The sequence below is a fragment of the Sitodiplosis mosellana genome, unplaced genomic scaffold (genome assembly GCF_009176505.1).
Source record: "Sitodiplosis mosellana isolate CC-2019 unplaced genomic scaffold, AAFC_SMos_1.0 Smas_scaffold_6226, whole genome shotgun sequence".
Taxonomy (NCBI): Eukaryota; Metazoa; Arthropoda; class Insecta; order Diptera; family Cecidomyiidae; genus Sitodiplosis; species Sitodiplosis mosellana.
The window spans coordinates 11710031-11725238 of record NW_022601467.1 but is presented as its reverse complement, the minus strand read 5'-3'; the positions used below and the strand labels follow the sequence as shown (position 1 = coordinate 11725238).

The 15208-nt window shown below is 32.9% G+C and overlaps 1 protein-coding gene across 28 annotated transcripts in view; it reads right to left on the bottom strand.

Annotated features, from left to right (window-relative positions):
- LOC129577978 (calcium-activated potassium channel slowpoke) overlaps positions 1-15208 on the bottom strand; it is a 68537-nt gene that overhangs the window by 37366 nt on the left and 15963 nt on the right. For 17 of the 28 annotated variants that reach the window (XM_055465938.1, XM_055465941.1, XM_055465948.1 and 14 more), the window contains exon 8: positions 2671-2762. In XM_055465938.1, coding sequence (XP_055321913.1) covers positions 2671-2762 — 92 coding nt within the window. Of the gene's footprint in view, positions 1-2670; positions 2763-8987; positions 9080-15208 lie in introns of all 28 variants that reach the window. The other 11 variants (XM_055465937.1, XM_055465946.1, XM_055465939.1 and 8 more) reach the window with 1 other exon arrangement.

Sequence of the window (15208 nt, the reverse complement as noted above, 5' to 3'; positions counted from 1 at the left end):
GAGAGAGAGAGAGAGAGAGAGAGAGAGAGAGAGAGAGAGAGAGAGAGTCTGTGTGAAAGTGGAGGAGCGACCGAAACACTTTGACTTCGTTTCGATGAATTACAATGATTGTAATCATGGTATATTGCAAAGGCAGGGAGGCAATGTATCCATTAAATGCTGTAAAATTAAGCATTGCCAACAACCTGTCGCCGGGTTGTTCAGAAAGCGGCTAAAACCATCTCTATACAGTGTACAATTAGGGTGTTTTTCATAACGTGAACAAGAGAAATGGTAGATTTTAAATCAAATAGAAAAGAATTCTGTACCAATTAATAGTGTTCACACAACATAACGAATGATATTCACACTTACCGAAGCTAAAAACTGTCTAATTTTTGTTTATCAGAAAGTCCGTAAATAATTTATTAACTGTATTTTGTACTGTGTACGTCGTTTTTAACCAATTAAATTAATTTTTTTTTTCTCTTTAATAGTTATTCATCATGGCTCGTGGAGCCTGTGGAGCTCGTGGAAATGGAAGCGATGAGAGGTTTACAACAGTAAAACTGGGACTACGAAAGATCATCCCGACAGAATTCAGGACGTATGGTGTCAAAGAAGCAACGCTTCTTCAAAACCTGGCAACCAAATGCTGCTGAAAACGCTGTACAATCACGCAAGTTGCTCAAACCACTTTGGCATCGAGACATATCAGCAGCCAAACTGATCATGTACAAAGGTTCATTATCTATTAATATTTCATTTGAAAAGTAGAATTGATTTGGTTTTTGTTCAAATTAACTGTTATTTATGTGCTTGTTACTTAGGTCTTTGCATGCTGCTTGACATTCCGATACATCCATCGTTGCTGCGACAACCAGATGACGACGGCGTTCCACTCAATCCATAATTCAAAATCCAGCGTTTAGCATTAAAGTTTTTTTTAACAAATATTTTCTAATAGTTTATTAGAGTTTTCAAGCCTTGCACTTAGTGGGCTATTTTAGGTGCATAAGGTGTCACAGCTTTATGTGCCACAGTACATGAGTGGTTTTATAGACGTCATGTTCATTTTCCGGTTTGATAATATCGAATTGACATCACGCCATCGCATTTCTTGGATATGGCCTGTTCAATGTGCATCATATCACGGTGAGTAGAATTTGTTCAACGCTTCGGAGCGAGAGTTATTTAGACATTTGAATGAAAAAAAAAAAACATTCTTTTTTGTGCCGGGAAGTGTGAATATCGATTGCTCCGTTGTGTGAACACCATTAATTGATACAGAATTTTTTCCTCTTTAATTTAAAATCTACCATTTCTTTTTTTTTCAGGTTATGAAAAACACCCTAGTGTACATACACTTGGTAAACTGCATTTTTGTCATTGAATTTATAAAATTGAAAACTTCCACCACTTTTGTTTATGTCGTCGAACCGAATGAATTCAGATAATCAGTATCTGGCCTCTGTTGCGCTCGATCGCGCACGCCACGCACAATCGTTCGCACATATAACAAAAGAGTCGGAATTTTTCGATAACTAAAGATAAAGCACGATATAAATAAAATGAATTTCGGCAATGAAATTGATTGATTTCATTTGTTTGTTTTTTTTTTCGTCAAAGAGAAAGAGAGACAGGAAAAAAAAGATTGTATAATAGTTTATTTTCAGGGTAGGTGGAAAGAACACAACACAAAAATGTCAAAACATCCAATTATTTGAGATAAAAAAAATCAATCGGCATGACAAAAAACACAAAAATCAAAAATGAAAACAAAACAAAAATCTCAAAATGAAGACAAAAGAACAACAGAAACGTTTACATAACACACTTAAATCCAATATACGGTGGTTCACAAACAAGAAATGCTTCTTCACAGAACATGAACTATTCGGTTTTGTTTGTTTGTTGTTTTTGTTGTTTAAATATCGTTTTGTTTCTATTTTTTGCATAATTCATTCTTTTCACTTGCTTCGACCATTGTTGCCAGTTTGATTTTTTCTTCTCGTTCTTTTTTTTCACTACAGCTCTTTTGTATGAAATGTTTTTTCTTTTGTGTATGTATGTGGATAACTTGAACCGAATAATATGTATGCAAAGCAGTCGATTTTTCGTGTATGTTTACATTTGTGCGTGTGTTTGAATGTATAGAATGTTGTTTTGTAGTTTTTTTTTGCGGATTTGCCAAAGTCAATATACAATTTTGCAACAATTCTTCGAGTTCGTTGGACGACATTTACGATTTGTTCTCGCGTGTTCTTTTTTTTTGTTCATGTTTGAACAATTCGTAAATGTGTACGGAAAAAGCTCTTGATTTGAAGCCCAGTGCAATCTCATTAGACATTAGCTTGGCTTGGTTTGATTATTACGACATCGACCGAGGTGCCAAGGAATATGAAAAATTGCATTATTGACTTTAACGAAACCCATGTGATAAGCCATGAAAATGATGGATTTGTTTTGTATTCTATAGGAAATAACCAAAAACCATGAAATGAACGACCAAAACGAGAAAAATAAAACCAAACTAAAAAGAGGTAACTGTAATGATGGGGTTGATTGTAAGTATGATGTGTTTGTTTTGGATTAAATGAGCATTTTTTTTTGTCTGTTTGTTTGTTTTATTGATTAGATTTGATTTTTTTTGTTTGCTGGGTTTTTTTCAAATTTTGGCTTTGCTCTCACCTTCGACCTTTTTCGTTCTTCAATGTTCCCCCATATTTGGGTCTTGTTCCGATCAAGTCAATTATTTCTGGTATACAACTTGCGAATATTGCCTGAGACACACACACGAGAGCAACACATTAACAGGATGAGGAGATAATGATTAATTTTTGATTTTTTTTTGCTTGGTTGGTTTGTTTAATTGAAAGAGATTAAAGCATAATTTAGTAACAATTTTCATCGATTAATCAAGAATATGTTTTTGTTTATTTGCTTGTTGCTGCTGCGATTGCTTGCAAAATAAACGAGATATATGTATATAAATTTTAAAAAAACGGAAACAGTAACAAAAATAACAAAATTCAAATCAACACGAAACAACGGGAAAAAAATCCAGTTTTAAATGCATGACCAATGTGAAAAACAGAAATCAAATGCATAACAAACGAAATTTCTGTATGTTCGTTGTGATTTGTTCGGTGTAAATTGATGAACAGAAAAGTAATAATTTGCCGTTTTCAGTAATTGTTGTTGTTGTGGTTGTTGTTCCAAAACAAAATCATAAGGAGATAAATTTGTTAGAACATTGTTCATTCAAAGGATCGATCACAGTGTTATGATGATGGCTTAAAAGCAGAGTCTACATCGTCCATACACAGTACAGTTTAGTTGGTGAATATTCAACCTACAACCTGGTGGTTATTCATTTGAACATTCAATGGGTATGGAAGATGTTGTGGTTTGATTCTTATGCGTGTAGTTGTTGTTGTGATGGTGGTGGTTTATTGTTGTTTTTCTTTTTATTTTCGGTTTGATTGTCAATTGTTTTCTATTGTATTAAATATATGGTTGGTTTTTTTTTTGAACGAATACTTGGTTATTTGCAAGACATATTAGTTCTCTAAGTTCACTTTAACATCACTAACATTTCGTTCTTGATTTTTCCCCCATTTTACGAAGTACTCTTGAACGGAAATCAGTGATTCGCTTTTCTTATTGTTGTCCTATTATTATTTTACATTAATTTTTACACCGGCAATTCTTTTGCTAAGTATGGTGTATGTTCAACCGTTTATATTAAGTTCATTAAAAAAAATTCCATGACTTAATGATTTGATTGTATCATTCTTATGCATTACATTAATAACAAACCTATAAACTAATACACATAATGGTAAATATTTTATACTCAATTTTCGATGTTATGCTACAGGTAAATTTATTTAGTTGAGAAAAAAGAATTGGTGTCTGTTAAAAATGCGGTTTTGCTGGTTTTTTTTTCGACCCTTTTTCCTTATCACTAGTCGAAAATCAGCACTCCCGTTGCAGATAGTCTGTGTACAGAATGACAATCGCACAATTATCGATTTCGAATGCTTGGGAAATGTTACCGTTTCATTGTTGCGCCGAAACCAGCATTATTTTCTCATTAATGGAGCGGGTACTACAAAATCTCATCAGAAAAAGGAGGCACGCAAGAAAAAAAAATGGAACCAAAACGCAAGGAACATATGATGTCGGAGACAAAAAAAAGGGACAAAGGTTAATTATTCGGAAATTGTCGATAAAAAAGGACAATAAATCAAAATGAGAAAAAAATAAGAAGTAGCGAAACGAGAGATATAAAACAAAGTACCAAAGTAGTAGTGAGACATTACATAATGTCTATTGTGAGGTCACTTTCATCTGAATAATTGACGCTATATATTTTCATTTACTCACTCATTCATCATGTTCATTTTTCCAATTATTTTTTTTTCTTTATTTCTTTATGGGTCACAATTACACCGAATATTGCAATAAATAATATTGGCAACTGCATAATATGTGTGGTGCAGGGGACATACGTTATATACTATACGCACTGAGTCTTCTCTATCTCACTCGTTCGTTCGTTCGCAAGCACATTCATTTTCGCTCTATTACCCTCGATTATTAGGTGCATTCTGATTCACCAGACATGTATACACCTATTATATCTCTCTCATTGCTTCGATGTGCAATATGAACTTGTGAACAATTACTTGAAAAAGCTCGATTAATTTTGTAACTCTTCTTTTTTGCTGCGCAACTACCGCGCTCGGTAATTCATTTCGAAAAATATTCACAAAAATCATATTTAAAAAAAAAAGTTTTGTGAACCATTTGTGCCACAGTTAAAACCCATCGAAATTGATCATGGCGTCGATTTCTTGGGACACTTGTGCTACTCAAAACTCACTTTCATCTTACGTTTTAATGTTGTAGTGGAACAGAAAAAAAGAACAAATTGTACAAAAAATATTTTTAGGCAATTTACTGTTCAACTCAATATTTCATTTTCGAATCGACAATCGATAAATTCCCGTGTTTGATAACACTTTTCGAACAATTTCGCTACATAGATTATTCGTGATATATATTCATGTTTTATTTCACGTTTTATGTCACTAAACATAACATAATCGCCCTCTACATATTCGCGGAAAATTCAACGCTTAGTCTATATTTACAATCCACTGAGTATAATGTACAAAGGTACCGTTAATTTGTTGGTTGATTGGTTGGTTCGTTGGGTTGGGTTGGTTGTTGTTAGTAATACATATTTATTGTTTATTTCATATTGTATCCGAATCGTTTAAAAATATATCTTGATTGTCATGAAGTAAAAAAGAAGAAGAACAAAAATTAACGAGACAAATGATTATTGATTAAATGGTTGTTATGTCCAATAGGAAAATAAATAACAAGTTAAAAAAGTAAATTATCGCTTCTAAGATGCGTGGCTGCGGCATTCAGGCTGTGCAAGCAATGAATTTAAAAAATGAAATCATATTTAATAACTTCACTACACTTTCGGTCCAAAATGTATATAAAAGGTAATAAGTTTGATAAATTTGTTAACTAGTTGTTAATGGAGATAGTAAAAAAAGTGTATGTGTGTGTATATGTGTGATGGTAACAGGAGAGACAGAATGAAAAAAAAAACACAGGAAAAATAGCAAACATGAGACGGACGATATGGTGTTTCCGTTTGTTTATTTTTTCGATTGATGTTTTTGTTTGTGAAAGTGTGCATGTAGAATTGAAAGCAAATCAAAATGGAAAAAAAAAATTGAAAGAAATGAAACGATTTTTTTTCTTTGGTAAAACTGCCAATTAATTTTAGCAGAGTTTGTGCTCGAATCCTTTTCAGGTGTTTTCATATCGATTTTAAATAATCGGATTATACATTAATTTCGTCTAATCATAAAGCTATGGATCGTATTGGCTAGTGTATGGATGCCTCGATATTTATCTAATCAGTGTATTTTTTTTTTGTTTATTCACACAATTTTGAATAAATATATCTCTGCTAAACAGAATTGAAAAAAAAAATCTAGGTTCCTTTTCTAACACAACTTCTAAAATTGCCTGAAAACATAAATTGATCATCTAGGATCTGGGAAATCGAAATGAGAAAATCATACGAAGCATTTGAATAAAATGGCTTTTCGGAATATATTGACAGAGAGGAGAGAGAGAGAGAATGTGAAAGAGAAAAAGAACAACAAATCTAAATGTCGTTTTATATTCAAAGAGATTAACAATATGGACATAAAAATCAGTGCAATTATTATGGTATATATGTTGATGCTTTTTGTTGTTTGTATTTTGGTTGGATTGATTTTCAACCGAACCGAAAGAAAAAAATATAAGTGAACGATAATTAATGAATGTGGTGGGAAGAGAAGGAGCTTTGAAGGAATTTAGCGTTAGGACACAAACGAAAATGTATTTATATATATAAAAAAAAAGAAGAATTTATGCAAACAAAATGGTATAAGTTTACTTAATAAGGGTTATATTCAAGCTAACCGTACTTCGATAAATATTGGTATTTGGTTTGATAAAAAGTATATTTCAAAACACACGAAAGAATAAGAAACGAAAAATTCATTATGAATGCTTATCGAACAATCGATGGCCTTGTTTACAAGCAAATTCGAATGATTTATGGAAAGTGAAACAGATTCATTCAGGGTAAAAATTCGAGACAATCGAATTGTGAGTGAATGAGTGAATGTGTATATGTGTGTATGTAAAACAATTTCGTATTCTCAGGAGCTCTGTGTTGTAATTGTCACTCCTTGCGAATGCGTTGTATTCGTGTCAGATGGTGTGGTGGTGGCGCTGTGATGAATGGAGGTGGGGGTGGGGTAGATTAGTGATATGTAAATGGTCTCTCTCTTTTTGAATGAGAAACGGGACCAAGACTGATCTGGTATTAGCCAATGAGTTTGAATCGGTTGTGAGTGGTGAGAGTGTGTGTATATGTGTAATTGTGTCTTTTGCTCTTTGAATCACGTTCAATTTTCAGCTTTCTACTTCAATTGCTTTTTGAATAAAAAAATACAGTTCCCTTTCGATTTCTCTTCTTTTCTTTTTTTAATTAAACAAATTTTGGATCACATCTGATTTTTTGTCATTTTGTCGCAATATTCATCATTATTCCAGTTTGTTTAAAATCAAAATTTAAGAACAAAATTACGTTATCCTAACTTGTTTCTTTGTTTGCCAATAAAAAATTGGTATGAGTTCTACTAACTCAATTCATTGCAAATTTGGTCGGAAATTCTTAGATTCGTTATTTTTATTGAAAGAAATGAAAAACAAATCAACAGTCTACAACTCAAGCATTTAAATGGGAGTAAAAATTATTAACCAAATCAAAAACCAACACTAAACGGAACAAAAACGAACGAAAAACAAAGAGAACCGTATAGACAAAATGAATTCAACAAAATTATTATGACGAATGAGATAGAACAAAAGTTTGTTTGAATGAGTTTGTTTTTTTTCAACGATTATTATTGCTTTTTTGTTAATTTTTGTCTTTTCATATATTGTTATTAATTCGATTGGAATCCGTAGTATTTCTTCTGTATCCATTTTTGTTTGTTTTGTTTTCAATTTTTGTGGGTGTTGCTTCGTTCGATCTAGATTGTTTTTCATTTCGTTCTCGTTTTGTTTTACATTTTGCAAATAGTAATACAGAAAAAATCGACTACGTATTTTCGAGCCGAGTCACATGCCGCCAAGAAACCAATGCCTGCTCTTAAGCGTCTGGGTCACAAATATTATTTCAAAAAAGGAGGAAAAAAAAATACAAAACCAATGTACTCTGTTCGCTGTTAATGTAATTTTAATGGTTTTAGCAAAGCAATAGAGAGAAAGTCGAACAAAACTAGAGAGAAAACTAAAAGAGATTGCGATTCGTTTCGATAATATTCGGGGAGTGTGTGTGCGTGACAAAACACGAAACATTCTTCTTATTTATTCGGTTTTTTTTTCTTGGTTTTTGTTTGGTAATTTGGTCGTTGTTATTTTTATCGAAACGCACGGCAATAAGAAGTGCTGGAACGAAGTTAAATGAGGTGGAATTGAATATTGAAGTTCGGTGTTTGAATATAAATGCACGCTCGAAACGGCAAATCATAGGTGAGAGGATGGAAGGAGAAGCATATTGAATTTTGATAAATCGGTATTCAAACGCTTTGTTGGGAATTGCTTGTACAGCGCGCTGTGTATATGAATTTTATCGTGTATGAGTTGTTTTTCCCGTTGAACAGATGGAAGAACCAGATCACTTTGACAGTCTAACTAAATTTGCTTCACCACCATTAATCATCAGTGTGTGTGTGTGTGTGTATAGAAAATACATAAGAAATGTACGTGGCTCTCTGTTTCATACAACCTTAAATGAATATACATTTAACATTGGGCGAGGGTTGGAAATTAAAATTCCAAGAGGACAACCACAAACATAAATCTCTGCAACACAAAATCGTAATCGAATTAGAACAACTCAAAAGTGAACCGAATGGAAAGAGAAACCGAAGCGTGAACATGATTTTGGCGTGAGTGAGATAGAGAAAGAGAGAGAGAGAAAGAGAGAGAGAGAGAGAGAGGCGAGACGAAACGAAAGACCCAGTTCAGGTTAGTTGGAATTCTTAAGCACAACAACAAAACGAAACAAAATCACAAACATAAAATGAACATTGGCTAATTGTTAGTGTGTGTGTGTGAGAGAGAGAGATAGAAACACACAAACGAAATGAACTTAAATTGACCAAACCGAAAAGTGTAACGAAAAATGAAGCATAAAACTGAAAAGACGGAAGTTGATATAAGGCGGGGGGTTAAGAATGGCAATTCAATTTGTAAGAAATGTATATGTATGCTGATGTACGATTTTGTTTGGTAATTTGATTGCGTTTAAATAAATTGAATTGAACAAAAACAAAGTAAAAAAGGTAATGAAAGAGTTAACAAATCTGGTACAGCATGTTTGTTTGTTTTTTCTATGTGACGTGTACCTTCTTCGAACATCCTTGCTGTACGTTCCACCGTATTTGCTTCTCTGCGCAGCCAGTTCTGTAATTTCTGGAATCCAACTAGCAAACACCGCCTAAATTGTGATTGATAACATCATCATATCCCATTTATCACTTTTGAATATCTGCTATATTTGTTGTTGTTGTTGTTGTCTTTTTGTTTTGTGAGATTTGATATGTTTTTCAATTGAGTTGTATGTTGTGATAAAACTGTTTGATTTGATGCTCTCTTTTCTTTCTCGGTTCATTTCAATTCATTTTCTAACTTGCGTCCATTTGTATATATTGATATTCGGTCGATGGTTCTCTTCTTTTCTAACTCTCTTTTGCATTCATTGCGCATATTAAGGCCCTTCTAGTGCTTGTGAGAACCATCTTCCGCTTAATGACTAATTATATGCCCTAGCATAATACAAAACTTTCATTTGTATTATCGATATTCAATACGCAGATGAAACTCAAACTATGACAAGTTTCTTCATTCTCACAACGGAGTGAAATAAACGAAGACAATGACGACGACGATGATGATGATAATGATGGTGATGATGACGACGACGTGGACGAGATTGCCTAATTTCCCATCGCTTTCGATGGGAGAAACATCAAAAGTATCGATTCGATAGTGAAACATGAAAATTCGTTTAAATCGCTTTAGAATCGATACTGTCTCCTCAGAGCTTTTCCGAAATACGTTTTTTTCCAATGCCAATGGGCTGATATAGTTCTTTTTTTTGGGTATGTTAACAAAAAAATTACAAGTGAACATAAAGAGAGACTTTTGAAAAGTTTGTCTATTTTGTGTCGTTTTGAGATCATATCAAAAAGCTCATAATCATAATTCATATGAATGAAAAACAAATAATCTTATCGCTAATAAATAGAGATTATCGTATCTAAAAATATACGGCTTAAAAGCACATTGTTGACTACAGTTTTACCAATTAAAATCTTATAGCATTTTAGAAAACACCCTGAGAAGTGAACGTAAGATGAAAACAAAAACAAAACCTCCAAATGATAATATCAACAAAAGAGAGAAAGAAGGAAAACGAAAGAAAAACCAGCATAGAAATTGAAACGAAAACGCAAGAAATGTACACAGTGTAGGAAAATACTGACTGTACGAAAGGGCACTCTAGTTGTATGGAAATACCAAAACCAAACAAAGGATAAAAAGAATTTTTGTGACGGCAAAAAACCGGAACGAAAGATGATAACAACAACGGATAACTTGTTGTAATATTATCGCTCCAGAAAAAGTGTAGATATATTGTTGAGTTGAAAGAAAACAAAAGCAAAATAAGAATCAACGCAAAAGTGGAAATGTTTGAATAATTGCTGTAAAAAATAGTTTCGTTTATATTATTTATATGTTGAAGACAAAAAGAAAAACGAAAATCATACAGCATTATGTAGTCTAGTGTTGGAAACGCTTCTAGAAACGTTTTAAGGGATAAAAAAGAGTTTTGTTTGTTTCAAGCGGAGCTGTGCAAAATAAAAAGAGAGAGAGAGAGAGCGAGAGAAAAGATAAAATATATAGATAAACTACTCAAACGCTTCAGTACACAGTATATCTAAATGAGTGAGGTGTGCGTTTCAGTTTACTGTGCAAAATACTGTGTGACTCGCACTAAAAAACACATACACACAATTTTTCGAGAAAAATAAAAGGAAGAAGAAATAGAAGAGAAACAATGAAGAATAAAATGCCAGTTATTCAGAAACAAAGGATTACAACGTTTCACAGACAAATAGAGTACATACACACGCACACACACACACACTCATTCATAATCAAAATAAACAATGACGTGTCAATGATAGACGAGATAAAGAGCCCTTTGAATTGGGCTAATGCCTATGGAAAATGTAAAAATTTCTTACGGAGCACAACACTAGTTTTATTCGGGAGCTTTTAAAGGGAAAAATAAACGTGCTTTTGCTCGTATCAACTTTAAAATTACACATACGCACACAGAATCTAACATGGGAAACACATATTCAATGACGAATGAACGATAGAATAAAATGTGTCCATCAAGAAAAAATAAAGAAATGCTAGTCACTTTCACCAACAACGAATACAATACATATTTTTACTAGGATAATTCAGAAACTACTCCATTTAAATGAAACATTAGAGGTTGCACAGGCGTCCGTTAGCACAGCAACTATTTATTTTCAGTTCGAGCCAAAAATGACTTATGTTTCATGCGTTTCGAATACACATTTTTTCACAACAAATGAAATGGAAAGAAGAGGTTTTAGTTGAAGAAGAAAAAGACGAAATTTGAAGACAATGGAAAGGAAATGAATGAACGAGAGAAAAAGTGATCGCGAAAATTTGTAGTGCCTTTATGTGAGCGGACAGATACTGTTTTTTTTTTGGGTAATCGAATACTGTACAATAAACGTGCCGAGAAATGGATTTCCATTCGAAAGTAAGGGGCTAAAGCTCCATGTGAAAACAGGAGATGGGGTGGAGGGACTTACTTTGCATGATCCATCCATTATATATATTGAGGCATATTTAGTTAGTTTTTTTTTTCTTTTACGTTATTGGGAAAGGTGCAGACTTGAGCATTTATCAATTTTATTCCAGTTAAATTCATCTCGACAACACGGATCACATCATATTATTTGGTGGCATTGAATGTTATACTCGCACAGACATTTTTTCGGTTAGCCATTTCATTTTTGTTCAAATATAGGATTCCCAACACAATCTTCTTCGAAGAATTTCTTCGGAAAAATCGAGCAAAATGAAACGGAAATATTTTTGTTTTATTGAGCCAGAGATGAGTGTACAAAAAAGAAATACAAATATGTTATAGGTATGTGTTGGTATTGTGAGGCGTTTCAATCATCAAATCTTCATTTCGATTTACGTGTGAACAAACAAGAAAAGTTGTATTATTTTCTTAGCGCGAGTAAATGGTGCAAACAAAATCTATTAGCAAGTCATCGAACAAGGCTTTTTTGTGATAAATTGTAGGCAATATTCTACGTGTGTAATAAAAAACAATGACAACTAATTTCAAAGCATTCGGAAATGGCAAGAAAAATACGTTTTTTTTCCATATTGCTGGATTTGATTTTTTCTCTTCTGTGAAAACAATGTTTGGTTGGCCGCTTTGAAATTTACGTGCAACTTGTGTGGTGCACACTAGAAATACGTAAAAGCATAACAAAATTATGTGGTACCGTGTAGCATCACAGAACAATGCAACAAACAGAAACAAAAAAAAAATGGTTGAATTCGTTTCGAAAAATCAAATTGATGATGGAAATTGGCTTGTTTTGTTTTGTTGTGTTTTTTGAATAATGAACCGAACAATTTGGTGGAATTGGTGTTGTTGTTTTTGTTCTCTAGTTTTTTTTTTCTTTGGGAAATGTCAAAAAAAAATCAGAAAACGACAACGGCATAATGATAAAAGCAATAACATGAAACGGGGATTTATCAACCATATCTGAGAGGGCGGGAAGATGGAAAGCAATCGATTTTGATCCTGTTCTTTTTTTAAAAACGATTTCAATGTATGAACATTTAAAAATATCATAAACCGCAATTTAAATTTGAATATAATATCAAATGATTTTATTTGTATGGAATTGATTAATTTCGCATATGATTTTTCGATTGTTTGATCACTGGTTCCAATCCGACTCTGTACTTCGTACAGTTATCGAGAAATTGAATAAGTCAGCGATGAACAAAAAATGGATTCGAAAATCTGTGACAATTTCATTATTGTTTAGTGTGTATGTGTGTTGTTTGCTTGTTTGTGTTTTTATTTTTGGCGGAGAGAAAGAAAAACAAAGAATTGGGCTGAATCGATCTAAAATGACCGGAAAAATCGATTCGAATGAGATTGGTTCAAATTTGGTTGTGTCACAATTTCGTCAATTAATTTTCGGAGTCAAATGTGCTGACTAAATTTTGTGTTTACGGTACATTGCGAATTTGTTGAAGCATGTCGACAATGTTTTTGTGTCAATTTCATTATTATCTAACCACCGAAACTGTATGTTGGGGAATGTGAATTGACGGAGGTTGTTTGCTTTTTCTTTCTCTCTTCGGCTCACAATCTTCTTCTTCACTTCTGATATGTCATTTTTCGCTTGAGTCAACCAAACAATGGAAAAATACAAAAATTTCAATGCGCGCACGGTTTTGTCGATATTTGACGCGAGTTACGATGTGTATATATTTGTTATGTTTGTTCTCTGACATTGCGTGCTTGGAACAGTGGTTATTTAAATTTATGTTACCGTAATAATTTTGTTTTTGTTTTTCTTTTTTTCAAATAAAATGAGTGTAAAACAGTAGATGGGGATACCTTTTGCCATGCTCTCGCTTAAGTTCGCCAGAATACTTGCTGCCACTTCCCACTAGTTCAATGATTTCAGGGATACTGCTGGCAAACATAGCCTATAAAACACGTTCCAATTTGTATATTTTGTTTGTTTTCTGATTCAGCAAGTGTGTGCTGGTTTTTTTTTGGTTGGTTGGTTTTGTAGTTTCATATTGTGCAAATGGAATGAATTCGGTTTTTATATCGTTTCGGATCTCGCGAATGGTCTGTGGGCTTTGAATGTTGTCTTTTCATATGAGATTCCCATTAAATCGAATTGTTTGACTGAAAAATTTAGTCCACATAGCTCGGTCGCGATATAATATACGATGAAATACAGAGAGAAAAAAAAACGTATAGGCGTAACAACACAAATGAGATATTGGAATTGGTTGCGATTGTGTTCACTAAAACTGGCGTTGTCTGAGGCAATCAATAATATTTCACAATAAATAGAAATAATTAAACTAAGGTAGAAAGCTAATTGATTTATTTTAGCAGTTAGAAAACAAAACTAATAATAATAGATTCTAAAAATATTTACAGGTAGCACAACAGCAGCGGCAATATGGACTAAAAGGCGTTTAACAAAAAGGAAAATTAACTATATCTGGACAAGAAGAAGCTATAGACGACACTTTTCCATTTTGAATTCAATTTCTTCCTTTCTTTTCTTTCTTAACATGAAACGAAACGAGAGAGAGAGAGAGCCAGAGATGATGATGGACCCAAAAATGTCTCTCTTATTCATCGACATCGGTTAAAAAATTAGATAAATTCTAAGCAGGTACCGCATTTCGTATGAACAACAAAACAAATCAAATTTTACATTGGGTGTGACGTAACCAATACGCGACACCATTAGACAGATTTATCAAACATGGAAAGCAACTGAAAAAATCAGACACGAGAGAAGCAGTCGAATGGTTAAACGAAAAATAAAAAAAAATCTGGAGGAAAGGAACGCAGTGGATGTGAGCAGGAATATAGAAAATTGAACTGAAGAAGACTAAGTAAAATCTAGTTCTATTGTGTGCTTGTGTGAGGAAAGAAACGAGAAAAAAATATATGCTAAAGCAGACAAAAATGAGTATAGAACAATAACAAAGCTGCTTTGAGATTAGTGTAGTAAAACAAATGGAAAGTAAAATGGTGTCAAAGCTAAATTCGTCACTATGTTCGTGTACTGCAATTATTCATGATTAACGCTATGGGTTTTTGTTTTTTTTTTATTAAAAAAAAGCACGATTACAGAAGACCGTATGCGCAGCCAGCATTCTCCACATGCAAAATCAAAGGAAATTAAAAACCAAACTCAAGTGCCAATAAGGAAGAGAATTAGAGAGAAAGAGGAGAAAAATTAAAACGAAAAACATAAATGTAGAGAAAGAAAAATAAAATACAAAACGAAACTCAAATGGGAACGACATAGATCGAAAGCAAAATGTAAATGTTAACCATTGAGGCGAAATAGTAAATGGCATGCCATTGAAAAATTTAAATAATTTAATAAAATCAAATGAAAACGAACCAAAAACGCAAGGTAAATGCTTATAAATTAAATCCAAAAAGGGCTCCATAAAGCTTTTTTTTTACACTTTATTTCATTGACATAAATTTTAATTTTGCATATGTTGTTGTTTAAAAAAAAACAAGTCCGTTTTCAAATTATTCTTCCTTCATTTCGTGGAATAAAGAAATGAACATATGGAATTCGAATTCGAATGAAAATTTACCCAAAACTAAAGAGAACGCAAAATGAATAACAACCTGAAATGCATTGTATAAATTTATATCGAATAGAAAGCTGACACAATTCAATTCTCATTCGAATGCCTAAATGAG